The sequence below is a fragment of the Eschrichtius robustus genome, chromosome 1, assembly GCF_028021215.1.
Source record: "Eschrichtius robustus isolate mEscRob2 chromosome 1, mEscRob2.pri, whole genome shotgun sequence".
In the NCBI taxonomy this organism is placed as follows: Eukaryota; Metazoa; Chordata; class Mammalia; order Artiodactyla; family Eschrichtiidae; genus Eschrichtius; species Eschrichtius robustus.
The window spans coordinates 95,740,177-95,759,693 of NC_090824.1; the positions used below are offsets into that span (position 1 = coordinate 95,740,177).

Here is a 19,517-nt window from a genome sequence, read left to right on the forward strand (position 1 = left end):
TACAGCTTGAAAACAATCTGTTTGTGCACTCACCCTTTCTATCAGTATACAAATACCATGATTTGTTTAACATGTTTTGCACTTTTCCTGACCTTTTTCATCCTGTGTGTGCACCCTGGAGCAAATGGCTCCACAAGGAATTTTTCTACACGCCAAAATCTTTGTTTTATTCTTTCAGTTGTTACTTAAGTTGGTGAGGGTTTTGCTCTTTTCATAAAAAGAGACAATTCTAATTTGAATGAAATAGCATTAGAGTCTCTGAAAGACACTCCTTAAAAGCAGATGGAAACCTACTTACTCTGTCCTCTAAACTCAAAGGTTCCAGCATCAGGCTTGCATAGTGTGTCTTAGCTGTGGTGTTAAGGGAGAGCCACTGGGAGAACTCCAAATGTAGAACAGCCTTTCCTTTACTAATTTCCTCTAGGTCACGATGGGTCAGCCCCAACTTCAAGCTGCAAGTTTGATATTTTCTAGAAAGCAATGATATCCGTGGCCCTTTACCCTAAACCCATCCATCTTCCAAGAGTGAACTTCTGGCTGCCTAGGAGCAAGGATTCAGGGAGGGCTGGTCCAAGAGATCTGCTCTGCATGGCTCTGGGGAAGCCATTCTGGCCCGAGGCAATACGATGCTCATTCTGGGTAACTATAATTCCCAAGAATTATGTGACCAGTTTGAACTGGTATCTTCTGGGCATCAAAACCCCCAAACCTCTTCCCACTTTTTTAAAACTGAAGTTTAGTTGATTTACAATAGTGTTAGTTTCATGTGTACAGCAAACTGATTCACTTATGTATATTACATAGGTCCATCCATGTTGCTGCAAATAGCAATATTTCATTTTTTTATGGCTGAGTAATATTCCATTGTGTGTGTGTATCTTCTTAAACCAATCGTCTGTTGATGGGCACTTGGGTGGTTTCCACATTTTGGCTATTGTAAATAGTGCTGCTATGAACACTGGGGTGCATGTATCTTTTCGAATTAGAGTTTTCATCTTTTTGGGATATATGCCCAGGAGTGGGATTGCCGGATCATCTGGTAGCTCTATTTTTAGTTTTTTAAATAATCTCCACACTGTTCTCCATAGTGGCCACACCAATTTACATTCCTACCAACAGTGCAGGAGGGTTCCCTTTTCTCCACACATTCTCCAGATGTAGACTTTTTGATGATAGTAGACTTTTTTGGAGATAGTAGACTTTTTGATGATAGTCATTCTGACCAGTGTAAGGTGATACCTCACAGTGGTATTGATTTGCATTTCTTTAATAATTAGCAATGTTGAGCCTCTTTGCATGTGCTGATTGGCCATCTGTATGTCTTCTTTGGAGAAATGACTATTTAGGTTTTCTGTCCACTTTTTGATTGGGTTGTTTGTTTTTTTGATACTGAGTTGTATGAGCTGTTTGTGTATTTTGGATATTAACCCCTTGTAGGTTTCATCATTTGCAAATATTTTCTCCCATTCCATAAGTTGTCTTTTCATTTTGTTGATGGTTTCCTTTGCTGTCCAAAAGCTTTTAAGTTTGATTGGGTACCATTTGTTTATTTTTGCTTTTATTCCTTTTGCTTTGGGAGACTGATCTAAGAAAATATTGCTACGATTTACATCCAAGAATGTTTTGCCTATGTTCTCTTCTAGGCGTTTCATGGTGTCATGTCTTATATTTAGGTCTTTAAGCCATCGTGAGTTTATTTTTGTATATGGTGTGAGGGAGTGTTCTAACTTCACTGATTTACATGCGGCTGTCCAGCTTTCCCAGAACCACTTGCTGAAGAGACTGTCTTTTCTCCATTGTATATTCTTCCTTTGCTGCAGATTAATTGACTGTAGGTGCGTGGGTTTATTTCTGGGCTATCTGTTCCATTGATCTATATGTATGTTTTTGTGCCAATACCATGCTGTTTTGATTATTGCAGCTTTGTATTATAGTCTGAATTCTGGAAGGTTTATGCCTGTAGCTTTGTTCTTTTTCCTTGGAATTGCTTTGAAAATTCTGGGTCTTCTGTGGTTCCATATAAATTTGAGGATTTTTTTCTAGTTCTGTGAAAAATGTCACAGGAATTTTGATAGGAATCACATTAAATCTATAGATTGCTTTGGGTAGTATGTCCATTTTAACAACATTAATTTTTCCAATCCAAGAGCATAAGATATCCTTCCATTTCTTTGAATCATCTTCAGTTTCCTTTATTAATGTGTTACACTTTTCAGCATATAGGTCTTTCACTTCCTTGGTAAAGTTTATTCCTTGGTATTTTATTTTTTTGATGTGATTTTAAACAGGATTGTTTTTTTTTTTTTACTTTCTCAGATTGTTGGTGTAAGGAAATGGGACAGATTTCTGTATATTAATCTTGTATCCTGCTACCTTGCTGAATTCATTTATTAGTTCCAACAGTTTTTGTCTGGAGTCTTTCGGGTTCTCCATATAGAGTATCATGTCATCTGCAAATAGTGACAGTTTTACCTCTTTGCTTCCAATTTGGATACCTTTTATTTCTTCTCTGATTGTTGTGCCTAGGACTTCCAATACTATGTTGAATAGAAATGGTGAGAGTGGGCATCCTTGTCTTGTTCCAGATTTTAGTGGGAAGGCTTTCAGCTTTTCACCATTTAACATTATATTGGCTGTTAGTTTGTCGTAATGGCTTTTATAATGTTGGGATATGTTCCCTCTATACCCACTTTGGTGAGAGTTTTTATCATGAATGGATGTTGAATTTTATCAAATGCTTCTTCTGCGTCTGTTGAGATGATCATGTGGTTTTTGTCTTTCTTTTTGTTGATGTGGTGCAACACATTGATTTTGCATGTGAGCCACCTTTGTGACCTGGGAATGAATCCAACTTGATCATGGTGTATGGTCCTTTTTATGTATTGTTGGATTCAGTTTGCTAATATTTTATTGAGGATTTTTGCATCTATATTCATCAAAGATATTGGCCTGTAATTTACTTTTTGTGTAGTGTCTTTGTCTGGTTTTGGCATCAGGGTGATGGTGGCTTCATATAATGACTTTGGGAGTGTTACCTCCTCTTAAATCTTTTGGAATAGTTTGAGAAGGCTAGGTATAAGTTCTTCTTTGTATGTTTGGTAGAATTCCCCAGTGAAACAGTCCGGTTCTGGACTTTTGTTTGCAGGGAATTTTTTTCATTACAGATTCTATTTTACTTCTAGTGATTGGTCTGTTCAAATTATCTGTTTCTTCTCGATTCAGTTTTGGCAGGCTGTATGTTTCTAAAAACTTGTCCATTTCTTCTACGTTGTCCAATTTGTTGGCATATAACTGTTCATAGTATTCTCTTATGATTTTTTTGTATTTCTGTGGTATCAGTTGTTATTTCTCCTCTTTCATTTCTTATTTTATTTGGGTCCTCCCTTTTCTTCTTGGTGAGCCTGGCTAGTGGTTTGTCAATTTGGTTTATCTTTTCAAAAAACTGGTTCTTGGTTTTATTGATCTTTTCTGGTTTTTTTAAAAATCTCTATCTATTCCCTCTCTGATCTTTATTATTTCCTTCTGCTGACTTTAGGTTTTGCTTGTTGTTTTTCTAATTCTTTTAGGTGGTAGGTTAGATTGTTTGTTTGAGATTTTTCTTGTTTCTTGAGGAAGGCCTGTATCGCTGTGAACTTCCCTCTTAAAACTGGTTTTGCTGCATCCCATAGATTGTGTAAGATTGTGTTTCCATTGTTGTTTGTCTCGAGGTATTTTCTGATTTCTTCTTTGATTTCATTGTTGACACATTGGGTTTTTTAGTAGCATGTTGTTTAGTCTCCATGTGTTCATTTTTTCCCCATTTTTCTTTCTGTGGTTGATTTCTCATTTCATACTATTGTGGTCAGAAAAGATGATTGAAATAATTTATATTCTCTTAAAGTTCTTGAGGCTTGTCTTGTAACCTGGGAAGTGGTCTATCCTAGAGAATGTTCCATGTGCGTTTGAAAAGAATGTGTATTCTGGTGTTTTTGTTTTGGATGTAGTGTCCTGTAGATATCAATTGAGTCCAACTGGTCTGTTGTGTCATTTAGGACCTCTGCTGCCTCACTGAGGAAGGATCTGTCCATTGGTGTCAGTAGGGTGCAAAAGTCTCCTACTATCATTGTACTCCTGTCAATTTCTCCCTTTATGTCTGTTAGTATTTGTTTTATATACTTAGGTGCTCCTATATTGGGTGCATGTATTATTGAGTGTAATATCCTCTTCTTGTAGTGATCCCTTTGTCATTATATAATGTCCTTCTTTTTCTTTATGGACTTTGTTTTAAAGTCTATTTTGCCTGATATGAGTATTCCTACCCTTGTTTTCTTGTCATTTCCATTTGCATGAAATATCTTTTTCCATCCCCTCACTTTCAATCTGTGTGTGTCTTTCTCCCTGAAGTGAGTGTCTTGTAGGCAGCATATTATAGGTTCTTGTTTTTTATCCAATCTGCCACTGTGTCTTTCAATCAGAGCATTTAGTCCATTGACATTTGAAGTAATTATTGAGAGGTATGTACTTACTGTCATTTTAAACCTTGTTCTCCAGTTGATTTTGTAATTCTTTGTTCATGTCTTCTTTTTTGTTTTTCGTTTTGTGGTTTGATGGTTTTTTAAATATTATGTTTGAGTTTCCTTCTTTTTGGTTTTTGTGAATCTATTTTATGTTTTTAATTTGTGGTTACCCTGGTTTTCAAGTATGTTGACCCATAACTATATCTACTTGCTTTAAACTGAGAGTCATATAAGCTCAAACACATTCTAAACAGTCTACATTTTTTAGTCCCCTCCTCCAAATTTTGTGATTTTGATGTCCTATTTTACATCTTCATGTTTCTGCTTTTGCTATTAATTGTAGATATAATCACCTTTACAACAATTTTTTGATTGTTTTTTAATCTATGTACTGGCTTAAGTGATCTTCAATCCTTTTATATATTTGCCTTTCCTATTGGGATTATCCCTTTCCTATAGATTCTTGCTTTTCTATTTAGAGAAGACCTTTCAATATATATATATATATATATATTTTTTCCTGGCTGCACCACATGGCATATGGGAGCTCAGTTCCCTGACCAGGGATAACACCCATGCCCCCTGCAGTGGAAGCGTGGAGTCCAACAACTGGACTGCCAGGGAATTCCCTCCGTATTTTTCTTTTTTAGGGTAGGTTTAGTATTGCTGAATTCTTTTAGTTTTTGTTTATGTGAGAAATTTTTTCTCTCTCCTTGTATTCTAAATGATAATGTTGCCAAGTGTAGAATATCTTAGGTTGCAGGTTTTTCCCTTTCAAGACTTTGATTATATCATGACACTCCCTCTGGCCTGCAAAGTTTCTGCAGAGAAATAAGCTGATAGTCTTAACGGGGGTTCCCTTGTAACTGAATCTTTCTCTTGCTGCCTTTTGAATCCTCTCTTTAACTTTTGCCATTTTATTTATGATATGTCTTGGTGTGGGTCTCTTTAGTTTCATCTTGTTTGGGACCCTTTGTGCTTCCTGTACCTGGATATCTGTTTTCTTCTTTAGGTTTGGGAAGTTTTCAGCCATAATTTCTTCAAATACACTTTAGATCCCCTTCCCTCTCTCTTCTCCTTCTGGAACACCTGTTATATGTAGATTGGCACGCTTTGTATTATCCCATAGGCCCCATATGTTGCTTTCATTTTTTCTTCACTTTTCTTTCTGTCTGCTGTTCTGATTGGGTGATTTCCATTATTCTGTTTTCCAGCTCACTTATTTGTTCTTCTGTGTTATTCAGTGTGCTATTCATTGCTTCTAGATTGGTTTTTATCTCAGCAATTGAGTTGTCTGATTTTGACTGGTTCCCCTTTATAGTTTCTAGTTCATTGTTTAATCTTCATTTCTATTGATAATTTTTATTAATTCTTCAGCATTTTTCTTACCTCCTCTTTGAACTTGGCTTTAGTAGACTGGTGAGGTCTATTTCATTATCTGTTCTTTCAGGGGGGTTCTCTTATTCTTTTAACAGGGAATAGTTCCTGTGCTTTTTCATTTCACTTAACTCTTTCTCCTAAATTCACGGAGACAGAGAAAGTTATCTACTGTGGTCTTGGAGGGGTGTTTTATGTGGGAGCATCCCTGTGTAGACTGTGTGATTCCAATATTTTTGGTGAGAAGGCTATTATTTATGGTATGGATGCCAGCCACGTCTTTCCTCAGAGTGTGCTGGCCATTATTCCTTTGATAGAGGATGTGATTGGTGTTGTGCATCCATAGCCTGCACTGGATGTTGGGTGGGGCCTCCTCTTTGCTCTGTGGCTGTCACAGCCCTGTCAGGGTGGTGTCTGCTCCACAGTTGTTGGAGTAGAAGCCCTGAAGGTCAGGTTTGACCAGGCTCCGTTGCCCTTGAGTGTGTGCTCTGTCCCAAAGGAGGTGACTGCTGAAGCAAGTAAGGCCCGTGTGGTCACAGCAAACCTAGTGCCACCCATGCAGGTGTCCATGGTTCTGCTGAGAAGCAGCCCAAGGTTGTGTCCCTTTCTGTTGTGTTCATCCCAGACCTAGTGCCAGGCTGTGGTGTGGAGTGGGCTGGTGCTGGAGGCCAGGGTGCTGTGGCTGCAGGAATCGAGGTGGTCGTGCTACTGTCTGGAACCTGGACTGCCTCTGTGACAGGCCACTCTGAGGACCTGCCCACCCCAGATCCGGCTCCAAGCTGTGGGGTGGAATGGGTGGAGATGAGTGCTCTTGCCAGGAAACAACCTCTGCATACTCCTTTCCAGGGCCTGTCCACCCAAGTCATGCGTTTCTGTGGCACCACCTGGTGTGTGCGCTGACAAAACCCACCGTGGCCGGACCCGCCCCTGCCTGAGATTCAGCACTTAGTCACTGCTTATACTGGCAGCCCAGCCCCACATGAGTTTCAGACTGAGAAGTGTGGCAAGGTGGCAGCTGTCAGTGCTGGTCTCTCTCCGCCCTGACTGCTAGCAAGCCGGCACGTGTGCACCCCTCACAAGCAGAGTCCAGTTCCCTCCATCTGTCCCAGCAGACCTCCCAGCAGGCAAGGAAGCTCCTCGGGGTGAGGGCTGTCCACGTGGACCTTCCCTCCTTCACAGATTGTCCCAGGGGTTCCAGTCGCATCCCGATGCCTTCTTTTTTATTTTATTTTTTCCACCCTACCCAGCTTCATGGAGATCTTTCCTGCCACTTTGCTCGAATAAGAAGTCTTCTGCCAGTTTCCAGTTGGTTTTCCGTGAGCGTTGCTCCACATGGAGATGTTTTTTTTTTTTATAAATTTATTTATTTATTTTTGGCTGCACTGGGTCTTCAGTGCTGTGCACGGGCTTTCTCCAGTTGCGGCGAGCGGGGGCTACTCTTCACTGAGGTGCGTGGGCTTCTCATTGTGGTGGCTTCTCTTTCTTGCCAAGCACTGGCTCTAGGCACACGGGCTCAGTAGTTGTGGCACACGGGCTTAGTTGCTCCGCGGCATGTGGGATCTTCCCGGACCAGGGCTCGAACCCGTGTCCCCTGCATTGGCAGGTGGATTCTTAACCACTGAGCCACCCGGGAAGTCCTGTAGATGTATTTTTGATGTGTTTGTGAGCTCCACATCCTCCTATTCTGCCATCTTGATCCTCCCCTCTCTTCCCACTTCCTAATAGACTCATTCTTCCACAAGTCCCAGGCAGGAGATGATCTTCATGGGGCCAAAACAGAATCTCCAGGCAACGAGGGCATGACCTGGCTATCTCTACTATTTCTGGACTGAGTGTAGGAAGAGGAGGGTAAGGCCCAGCAGTGACAGACCTCACCTCTTTTATACTCTTCTCCACAGCTCCAATTTCATTCAAGGGACCTACGTAATAAGGGCAGGTAGGCTCATATGCTGGGTATGGAATCAACAAAGCTCATGCTGGAAGTTCTGTGAACAATGTCAGAAACTGGTGATTAAAATCCAAGACCTTCCTGAGCTGATAACAAAGGGCTTTTTATTAAAACCAGACAGCTAATCAGCAAGCTTGTACAGCCTAAACTCTAGCACTGCGGTCATTTTAGCCAACACTACTCACCTCTGCAAAACTGCATCTTGTAAAGAATCAAACCAGATGAGAGAGACACACGTTTGGTAAATGAACACGTACCAAATGTGTCTTCACTTGGAGTCAAGTCAAGCGTTGCAATGTGGAGCAGCCACCCAGGAGGCAGTCGCTCTTTGTTTTTGCTAAGGAGGGCCCTGTACCCAAGAGAGTGGCAGCCAAAACAGGTCACCAGAGCACAAAGCTTGCAGTGCTACTTGCTGAATGAAAAAATAAAACAAGTGAAGGTGACACTAGAAAGGCAGCTCTAAAACATGAAGTTAAGAGCCTTGGGTTCTAGCTCTGGTCCTGCCACCAAAGAACCGGTAAGGACAGACTACCTTTCCTTCCTGGGCTTCTAAGACTTCATCAGTAAAACAAAGGGCTTGGGCTAGATGGATTGGGGTCCCTCTAAATTTGCAACGTTGGGATTCTCTGATGTGCATTAAGAGTTATTTTCCTATGACACTGTGGAATCAAAAATGACAGCTTCAATTTAATGGGAGATTCTGGGGGACTCCCTTAATATTCAAAACAAATCAGCAATCCTGAAAAAAACTTTTTGTGTTTGCTGCTTGCACTCTGCCCCAAAGATGTATAGCACTCAATGGAACCACTTCTGCGTCTTCTGGCCAAAAGTTGCTCATAATAGCCTCTGGCTGGCTGATAAACTACAGTCAGAAGCAGGATTTTGTTGGCCTCTAAGGTGAAAAGAACTCCATGTGGGCTGATGACTAGCAGTGAAGCAGGAGAGCAAGGGGATATTGGGAGTCAAGGAATTCTGGGGACATTTCATTTCAAATGCCCTCAAAATACCCTTTATCATTATTTTTTTTTTTCTTAGTTTGCTACTTTGCAAAGGCTGTGACTTCCTTCTGGATTCAACAGGTACGGACAATTTGCAATGAGTATTTGTTGCTTCAATGACAAGTTGAAACTTTTTAGAAAGAAAGCAGTTTTCTGACTCATGGGAGCTGATAGCAATTCATCTTGTGAACAAGGGAAAACTACTTGCCAACACACTGGTTCCATTGGTAGTGCTGGAGATAGCCCTGGGGGCAGCTGCACCTGTAGCCCCCGATGATGTTCTGGCAGCCATGCTGGCAGCGATGGTTCCCTTCGCACTCGTCCACATCTGAAAAAGAAAGAGTCGCCTTTAAGTCACGTCAGTGCTTGTCTCAGAGGTGTTCTCTGAAGCAACATTTATATGCATATGAAAGTGAAAGGCAATTTCATCAGAAATCTGATCCTTAAAAAATTATTCTACCACCAAAAACTTCAAGAATATCTACTCTGGAGCTTTTGATAAGTCCAAGGAAAAAAACATTCATATATCCCTGGTAAAGTCCACAAATAAAAATGATGAAGAAACTAACGCAAGGCACAAGAGCACTCTATGAGACAGCTGTGTAAATTATTTATATTTCCTTATTTGTGCCAGAATTAGAAACCAAAATGTCAGTACAAGAACAAAATCCTAAAAAATACAAGTAAAACATTTAATCATATATTAGCAGAAGAGCTAGTCCTCATATATTTAATCCACATTGAGGGAATCCTTCTAAGACTCTGGATCCAGTGACTAGAAAATTAGTCAAATTCAGGAATCTAGCTATTTTTCTTGACTGGGTCATTCCCTATTAGACTAAATTAACAACTGAGCAGAAAAAGTCTTGTTATATTCAGGAGAAGCATGGGTTACGGACACAATCAAGCATGAGACAAAAGATGGATCTCTAAGATATGGGACCCGTGCAAACTAGAGAAAACGTTTCCCATCTTCAGCTGGCTATCTCCCCTGTGCTCAGTTCTGATGTCTCCTAGAGGATGATGATGCAGGTGTTTATAGGCCAGCTCCACAAGGACCGACCAGCTGGATCAAGCTAAGGGCTCGACTCACCTTCACAGCTGGCACCGCTCTGATCAAGTGAGAATCCCCGCTGGCATTCACAGGTGAAGCTTCCAGGAGTATTCTGGCAAATGCCCTTAGACCCACACAGGTTGATGTCAGAGGTGCATTCATTGTTATCTGTAAGAAGCAGTGGGGGAAAGGAGAGGGTGAAACTTCCCCAAAGCTGTCTTTGTGTTGTTTGAAAGAAAGAAAGAAGGGTGATTTGCTCAGAAAAGGCCAATAACTTTTCACATACACGCATGCACACACACACACAGACACACATACATGTACTCACATATATTTTTGAGTTTTATCTTCTTATTCCAACAGCAGAAGTGCTCGAAAACAATCCCTTAGAGGAATAGCTGCACTCCATATAGGATTTTTCCCCTCCCACTTACCAATGCAGGCAGTATGGTGTTGGGTAAATCCAGGAGGACATTTACATGTGAAGCTGCCAATGGTGTTAACACACAGGAACTGGCAGTTGTGCTGCTTAGTTGCACACTCATCAAGATCTATAAGAAAATGCAAGATGGGCATTGGAATTGAGCTGAAGCCCAGGTACCTAGAAGCTGCCCTAGGGAGCAGCTCTTGAGTTTTCTTTTCTACATCTCAAATGACCTGGTCAGAAGAGAGCCACAGCAAATGGCTAGGAGAAATCCAGGAGATAAGGGTTTGAAAGATAAAGTATGGTTTCAATTCAGACCAAAAATGCATTTCTTTGGGGATCCAAGAAAAACTCATTCCCTTTAGTTATAGGAATGCAGAAATTTCTCAGCAAAGAAATGTCCAATAAATTATAAAATTTAAATGAATTACAAAATGAAATAAAAGATTAAGGATTCTCAAAAATTTCCAAAGCACTGAAAAGATCTATTCAAGTTAAAATATAAAAAGAAATGTTGGGCTTCCATGGTGGCACAGTGGTTAAGAATCTGCTTGCCAATGCAGGGGACATGGGTTCGAGCCCTGGTCCGGGAAGATCCCACATGCAACGGAGCAACTAAGCCTGTGCACCACAACTACTGAAGCCCATGAGCCACAACTACTGAGCCCACAAGTCACAACTACTGAAGCCCGCGCGCCTAGAGCCCGTGCTCCACAACAAGAGAAGCCACCACAATGAGAAGCCTGCGCACCGCAACAAAGAGTAGCCCCCGCTCACCGCAACTAGAGAAAGCCCGCGTGCAGCAATGAAGACCCAACACAGCCAAAAATAAATAAATTAAAAAAGAAATGTTGAGGGTGGAAATGAATTTCTCGGCTTGGTTCTTTCCTGTTTGCTGTTTTTAGTCTTCTCAAATGAGCTGGTCAACCAGGTCAAACCAAACAAAACTAACTTTTTTTTTAGATTCTCCTTTGGATAAAACAAAATTGAGTAATCAGGAAGGAAACAAAGGAAAGAAAAAAAAATCATTCTGATAAGCTAATAGCATTTTTTAAAAGACTGCCTACAGTATTTATCCAACATTATTTTCCACTTCTCAATAAAATCCTCCGCTTTGACCAGGCCTCTTTCCTCACTGCCAGAGCTTGTGGCTCTTTCTGAACTCCATAGCTATTTTAAACCTTCAAGAGATACAAAGTGTGTTCCAGCTTTTAGTTGAATTTTAATCAAAAAAAAAAAAAAGAAACTGCAGAGAATTTAGGAATCTATCGGCCTACCTTCCTTCCTGCCTGTCTCTCTGCCTGCCTCCCTCCCTCCCTTGTGATCTTCTTTTATCATTGTATACAGAGCTGTGCTTGGAGCTGCAAATCAGTGCCAGTTCCTGGCTAGACTAATATCTGGAGTGGACCTGAACTAAAGAACTGCCCATATTTCTCCCAGTGCTGACATCTCTTAAAAAGGAGCCAATCCTGTGCTCTTTCCATTGCTGGGGAGTTGCTGTTTCTGCTTTTCTGGTTTCTGCATGATTGGCAGCTGTATGTCTCCTGCCAGCAGGTGGCCTCCCTTCTCTGTGACCCCAGGGGACTTGCTAGAGCACCATCACACGGTTACTGAAGCTTACCTGCAAACAGGTGAGGGGGACAATTCAGTGATTTTTAAAAAAAATTTATTTCATATTGGGGTATATAGTTGATTAACAATGTTGTGTTACTTTCAGGTGTACAGCGGAGTGATTCAGTTATACATATACATGTATCCTTTTTCAAATTCTTTTCCCATTTAAGTTATTGCGGAATATTGAACGGAGTTCCCTGTGCTATAGAGTCAGTCCTTGTTGGTTGTCTATTTTAAATACAGTAGTGTATATATATCAATCCCAAACTCCTAATCTGTCCCTCCCACCCACCTTTCCCCTTTGGTAACCGTAAGTTTGTTTTCTAAGTTTGTCTGTTTCTGTTTTCTAAATAAGTTCATTTGTATGATTTTTTTTTTTAGATTCCACATATAAGCAATATCATATTGCTTACATTGATAAGCAATTGTTCATATTGAAATATTTGTCTTTTTCTGTCTGACTTACTTCACTTAGTATGATGATCTCCAGGTCTATCCATGTTGCAGCAAATGGCATTATTTCATTCTTGTTAATGGCTAAGTAATATTTCATTGTATATATGTACCACATCTTCTTTATCCATTCTTCTATTGATGGACATTTAGTTGTTTCCATGTCTTGGCTATTGTAAACAGCGTTGCAATGAACATTGGGGTGCATGTATCCTTTTGAACCATGGTTTTCTCCAGATAAAACCATGGTTCAAAAGGAACCATGGTTCATATGGTAGCTCTATTTTTAGTTTTTTAAGGAACCTCCATACTGTTCTCCATAATGGCTCTACCAATTTACATTCTCACCAACAGTGTAGGAGGGTTACTTTTCTCCACACCCTCTCCAGCATTTACTATTTGTAGACTTTTTGATGATGGCCATTCTGACTGGTGTGAGATGATACCTCACTGTAGTTTTGATTTGCATTTCTCTAATAATTAGTGATGTTGAGCATCTTTTCATGTGCCTCTTGGCAATCTGTGCGGCCAAGGGGCACATTTCTCCATTTCTCTTTGGAGAAATGTCTATTTAGATCTTTTGTCCATATTTTGATTGGGTAGTTTGTTTGTTTGTTTGATACAGAGCTGCATGAGGTGTTTGTAGATTTTGGAGATTAATCCCCTGTTGGTTGCATCATTTGCAAATATTTTCTCCCATTCTGTGGGTTGTCTTTTCGTTTTGTTTATGGTTTTTCCTTTGCTGTGCAAGAGCTTTTGAGTTTAATTAGGTCCCATTTGTTTATTTTTATTTTTATTTCCATTACTCTAGGAGACGGATTGAAAAAGATGTTGTTTCAATTTATGTCAAAGTGTTCTGCCTATGGTTTCCTTTAAGAGTTAAGGTATCAAGTCTTACGTTTAGGTGTTTAATCCATTTTGAGTTTATTTTTGTGTATGGTGTTCAAGACTGTTCTAATTTCATTCTTTTACATGTAGCTGTCCAGTTTTCCAGGTACCATTTATTGAAGAGACTGTCTTTTCTCCATTGTATAGCCTTGCCTCCTTTATCATAGATTAATTGACCATCGGTGCATGGGTTTATTTCTGGGCTTTCTATCCTGTTCCATTGATCTATAGTTCTGTTTTTGTGCCAGTACCATACTGTTTTGATGACTGTAGCATTGTAGTATAGTCTGAAGTGAGACTATACTGGATTCCTCCTGATTCCTCCAGCTCCGTTTTTCTTTCCCAAGATTGCTTTGTCTATTTGGGATCTTTTGTGTATCCATACAAGTGTTAAAATATTTTGTTGTAGTTGTGTGAAAAATGCCATTGGTAATTTGATAGGGATTGCATTGAATATGTAGATTGCTTTGGGTAGTACAGTCATTTTGACAATGTTGATTCTTCCAATCCAAGAACATGGTATATCTTTCCATCTGTGTGTGTCATCTTCGATTTCTTTCATCAGTGTCTTTTAGTTTTCGGAGTATGGTTCTTTTGCCTCTTTAGGTAGGTTTATTCCTGGGTGTATTATTCTTTTTGATGCGATGATAAATGGGATTGTTTCTTTTATTTCTCTTTCTGATCTTTTGTTGTTGATGTATAGAAATGCAACAGATTTCTGTGTATTAATTTTGTATCCTGCAACATTAACAAATTCACTGATGTGCTCTAGTAGTTTTCTGGTAGCATCTTTAGGATTTTCTATGTATAGCATCATGTCATCTGCAAACAGTGACAGTTTTACTTTTTTTCCAATTTGGATTCCTTTTATTTCTTTTTTTCCTCTGATTGTTATGGCTAGGACTTCCACAACTATGTTGAATAGAAGTGGCGAGAGTGGACATTCTTTTTTTGTTCCTAATCTTAGAGGAAATGGTTTTAGCTTTTCACCATTGAAAATGACGTTAGCTGTAGGTTTGTCATATATGGGCTTTATTATGTTGAGGTATGTTCCCTCTATGCCCAATTCCTGGAGAGTTCTTTTTTTTTTTTTTTTAAATCATAAATGGGTTTTGAATTTTGTCAAAAGATTTTTATGCAAATCTATTGAGATGATTATATGGTTTTTATTCTTCAATTTGTTGATGTAGTCTATCACACTGATTGATTTGCAGATGTGGAAAAATCCTTGCATCCCTGGGATAAATCCCACTTGATCATGGTGTATGATCCTTTTAATGTATTGTTGGATTTGGTTTGCTAGTATTTTGTTAAGGATGTTTACATCTAAGTTCATCAATGATATTGGCCTGTAATTTTCTTTTTTGGAGGTATCTTTGCCTGGTTTTGGTGTCAGGGTGATGGTGGCCTCATAGAATGAGTTTGGGAGTGTTCCTCTGCAATTTTTTTCTAACAGTTTCAGAAGGCTAGGTGTTAACTCTTCTCTACATGTTTGATAGAATTTGCCTGTGAAGCCATTTGGTCCTGAACTTTTGTTTGTTGGGGTTTTTTAAATCAGTTTCAATTTCAGTACTTTTGATTGGTCTGTTCATATTTTCTGTTTCTTCCTGGTTCTGATTTTGGAGATTGTACCTTTCTAAGAATTTGTCTGTTTCTTCTAGGTTGTCCATTTTATTGGCATACAGTTGCTTGTAGCAGTCTCTTATGATCCTTTGTATTTCTGTGGTGTCAGTTGTAACTTCTCCTTTTTCATTTCTAGTTTTATTGATTTGAGCCCTCTCCCTTTTTTTTCTTGATGAGTCTGGCTAAAGGTTTATCAATTTTATCTTTTCAAAGAACCAGCTTTTAGTTTCATTGATCTTTTCTATTGTTTTCTTCATCTCTATTTCATTAATTTCTGCTCTGATCTTTTTGATTTCTTCCCTTCTACTAACTTTGGGTTTTGTTTGTTCTTCTTTCTCTAGTTGAGTTAGGTGTAAGGTTAGGTTGTTTACTTGAGATTTTTCTTGTTTCCTGAGGTAAGATTGTATTGCTATAAACTTCCCTCTTAGAAATGCTTTTGCTGCGTCCTGTAGGTGTTGGATTGTCGTATTTTCATTTTCATTCGTCTCTAGATATTTTTTGATTTCCTCTTTTATTTCTTCAATGATCCATTGGTTGTTCAGTAGCATATTGTTAAATATTTATTTGGGTGTGCCGCGTCTTAGTTGTGGCACATGGGATCTTTGTTGCTACTTGTGGGATCTTTTAGTTGTGGCATGCAGGATCTTTAGTTGCACCATGTGGGATCTAGTTCCCTGACCAGGGATTGAACCTGGGCCCCCTGCATTGGGAGTGCAGAGTCTTAGCCACTGGACTACCAGGAAAGCCCCTAGTAGCATATTGTTTAGCCTCCACATTCTTTTAGTTGATTTCTAATCTCATAGTGTTGTGGTTGGAAAAGATGCCTTACATGATTTCAATTTTCTTAAATTTACTAAGGCTCACTTTGTGGCCCACCACGTGATCTATCCTGGAGAATGTTCCATGTGCACTTGAGAAGAATGTGTATTCTGTTGCTTTCAGATGAAATGCTCTGTAGCTATCAATTAAGTCCATCTGGTCTAATGTGTCATTTAAGACCTATGTTTCCTTATTGATTTCCTGTCTGGATTATCTCTCCATTGATGCAAATGGGGTGTTAAAGTCCCCCACTAGTATTGTGTTACTGTCAGTTTCTCCTTTTATGGCTGTAAGTATTTGCCTTATATACTGAGGTGCTCCTATGTTGGGTGCATATATATTTACAGTTGTTATATCTTCTTTGATTGATCCCTTGATCATTATGTAGTGTCCTCCTTTGTCTTTGTCTCTTGTAACAGTCTTTATTTTAAAGTGTATCTTGTCTGATATGAGTACTACTACCAGCTTTCTTTTGATTTCCATTTGCATGGAATACCTTTTCCAACCCCTCACTTTCAGTCTGTATGTGTCCCTAGATATGAAGTGGGTGTCTTGTGGACAGCATATATACAGGTCTTGTTTTTCTATCCATTCAGCCAGTTTACGTCTTTCAGTTGGAGAATTTAATCCATTTACACTTAAGGGTAATTATCAATATGTATGTTCTTATTGCTGTTTTAAAAATTGTTTTTTCTTTGTTTTTGAGGGTCTTTTCTCTTCCCTTCCTCTTTTGTTCTCTTGGATTCCTCTTTCTTTTTTGTGTATCTATTGCAGATTTTCAGTTTGTGGTTACCATGAGGTTTTGATATAGCAGTCTATATATAAACAAGATTGTTTTAAGTTGCTGGTCTTTTAATTTCAAATGCATTTCCAACATCCTGCATTTGTACTCTCCTTGTCTCACCATTGCTCGTTTTGATATCCTATTTGGGTGTAGGTGATTTCCTACCTTTACTGTATGTTTGCCTTTACCAGTGAGCTTTTCCATTCATAATTTTCTTGTTTCTAGTTGTGGCCTTTGCTTTTCAGCCTAGAGAAGTTCCTTTTGCATTTTTTGCAAAGCTGGTTTGGTGGTGCTGAATTCTCTTAACTTTTGCTTGTCTGTAAAGCTTCTGATTTCTCTGAATCTGAATGACAGGCTTGCCGGGTAGAGTATTCTCAGTTGTAGGTTTTTCCCTTTCATCACTTTAAATATATTGTGCCCTTCTGGCCTGCAGAGTTTATGCTGAGAAATTAGCTGAGAGTTTCCTTGTATGTTGTTTCTTTTCTCTTCTTGCTTTTAATATTTTCCTTTGTGTTTAATTTTTGTCAGTTTGATTACTATGTGTCTCGGTGTGTTCCTCCTTGGGTTTATCCTGCCTGGGACTCTCTGTGCTTCCTGGACTTGGGTGACCGTTTCCTCTCCCATGTTAGGGAAGTTTTCAGCTATTTATCTCCTCAAATATTTTCTCAGGTCCTTTCTCTCTCTTTTCTCCTTCTGGAACACCTATAATGTGAATGTTGGTGCATTTAATGTTGTCCCAGAGGTCTCTTAGACTGTCTTCATTTCTTTTCATTCTTTTTTCTTTATTGTGTTCCATGGCAGTGATTTCCACCATTCTGTCTTCCAGGTCACTTATCCGTTCTTCTGCCTCAGTTATTCTGCTATTGATCCCTTCTAGTGTATTTTTTATTTCAGTTATTGTATTGTTCATCTCTGCCTGTTTGTTCTTTAGTTCTTCCAGGTCTTTGTTAAACATTTCTTGTATCTTCACAGTATGTGCCTCCACTCTTTTTCCAAGATCTTAGATCATCTTTACTATCATTACTCTGAATTCTTTTTCAGGTAGATTGCCTATCTCCACTTCATTTAGTTGTTCTTCTGGGATTTGTATCTTGTTCCTTCATCTGGGACATATGCCTTTGCTGTCTCATTTTGTCTAACTTTCTGTGATTGATTGTGGTTTCCATTCTGCAGGCTGGAGGGTTGTAGTTCTTCTTGCTTCTGCTGTCTGCCCCCTGGTGGATGAGGCCTGTCTAAGAGGCTTGTGCAGGCTTCCTGATGGGAGGGACTGGTTCCTGCCCACTGGTGGGTGGAGGTGTGTCTTATCCCTCTGGTGGGCAGTGCTGTGTCAGGGGGTGTGTTTAGTGGGCAGTTGTTTACTCAGGAAGACTTTATGCAGCCTGTCTGTTGATGGGTGGGGCTGTGTTTCTGCCCTGTTGGTTGTTTGGCCTGAGGTGTCCCAGCACTGGAGCCTACAGGATGTTGGGTGGGGCCAGGTCTTGGTGAGATAAAGGCAGTGTCCAGGAGGGCTCATGCCAATCAGTACTCTCCAGAACCACCACCTCCAGTGTTTGTCCCCACTGTGAACTACAGTCACCCCTACCTCTGCAGGAGACCCCTCCAATTACCAGCAGGTAGGTCTGGCCCAGGTTCTTATGAGATCACTGCTGTTTTCACTGGGTCCTGGTGCACATGAGATCTTGTGTGCACCTCCAAGAGCAGATTTTCTGTTTTCCCCAGTCCTGTAGAATTCCCGCAGTCAAACCCCACTGGCCTTCAAAGCCAGTTTCTCTGGGGGATCCTCTTTGCATTGCCAGACCCCCAGGCTGGGGAGGCAGTGTCGGGCTCAGAACTTTCACTCCTGTGGGAGAACTTCTGTGGTATAATTATTTTCCAGTTTGTGGGTCACCTACCCAGTGTGTGTGGGATTTGATTTCACCGTGATTGCGCCCCTCCTACCATCTCATTCTGGCTTCTTCTTTGTCTTTGGATGTAGGATACAGGAAGTCCCCTACATATGAACCTTCAAGTTGCGAACTTTGAAAGATGCAAATGTGCATTCACATGTCCAATCAATCATGTAAGTTAGTTCATGTGTCTGGTGTACATTGTCTTGGGTGCATCCCCTACAAGTGGTTGTGCCTTTGTGTACTTTACTGTACAGTACTGTATAGAATACAGTACTGTACAGTATCTTTATTTCAAGCCCAGGATGTCTGGAAGCAAGTGTAAAAACAGCACTGGTGTAGCTGGTACTACTGTGCTTTTCAAGGTTCTATACTGTAGGATTAAAAATGTTTATTTTTTGTGTTTGTTTTTTTATGTATTATTTGTGTGCAAAGTATTATAAAACTATTACAGTACAGTACTATATAGCTGATTGTGTTAGTTGTGTACCTAGGCTAACTTTGTTGGACTTAATGAACAAATTAGACTTACAAACGCACTCTCGGAATGGAAATTATTTGTATGTAGGGGACTTAATGTATATTTTTTGGTAGGTTCCAGTGGGGTTTTTTTGTGAATAGTTGTTCAGCAGGCAGTTGTGATTTTGGTGTTTTCGTAAGAAGAGGGGAGCTCACATCCTTCTAACCTACCACCTTGTCTCTGTCTCCAACCTCACAATACTATCTTTAACTACACCACTAAGAACAGCAACACTTGCTGTTTTCACATCCAAGAAGGGGAATCCAAGAATCCCCTTCTTTCCTCTTACTTGGTTCCTACCCATCTCTCATGGGGTGAGTGCTGGTCCTTCATTTCCCCTGGGGTCATCCTTCTAGCCTCTTTCCTCTGTTTCAATAGTACCTGTATCTGCACCACTCATTTTGATATTTAGTCATATATGCCAAGTATGTAGAAGAATTTAGACCTTATGAGAAAAATAGGAGAAAGAGTCTTATATTGTAAGTAGATCTGTAAAATTTTTTTGTATTCCTAAAATCAGAGTATTACAGATGTTTTTCATATTAATACATTGTAAAAGAACATAACTACTACTATACATTTATTTTCATTTTCCGTCTCTTAATTGCTAGAAATTTTTAGGATTTTCTGCCC

At 39.7% G+C, this 19,517-nt stretch overlaps 1 protein-coding gene across 1 annotated transcript in view; it reads right to left on the minus strand.

The window, feature by feature from the left end:
* FBN1 (fibrillin 1) overlaps positions 1-19,517 on the minus strand; it is a 252,869-nt gene that overhangs the window by 7,313 nt on the left and 226,039 nt on the right. The window contains exons 61-63 of the mRNA XM_068551179.1: positions 10,308-10,424; positions 9,913-10,041; positions 9,028-9,147 (exon numbers count right to left, since the gene is read on the minus strand). Coding sequence (XP_068407280.1) covers positions 9,028-9,147; positions 9,913-10,041; positions 10,308-10,424 — 366 coding nt within the window. The remainder of the gene's footprint in view (positions 1-9,027; positions 9,148-9,912; positions 10,042-10,307; positions 10,425-19,517) is intronic.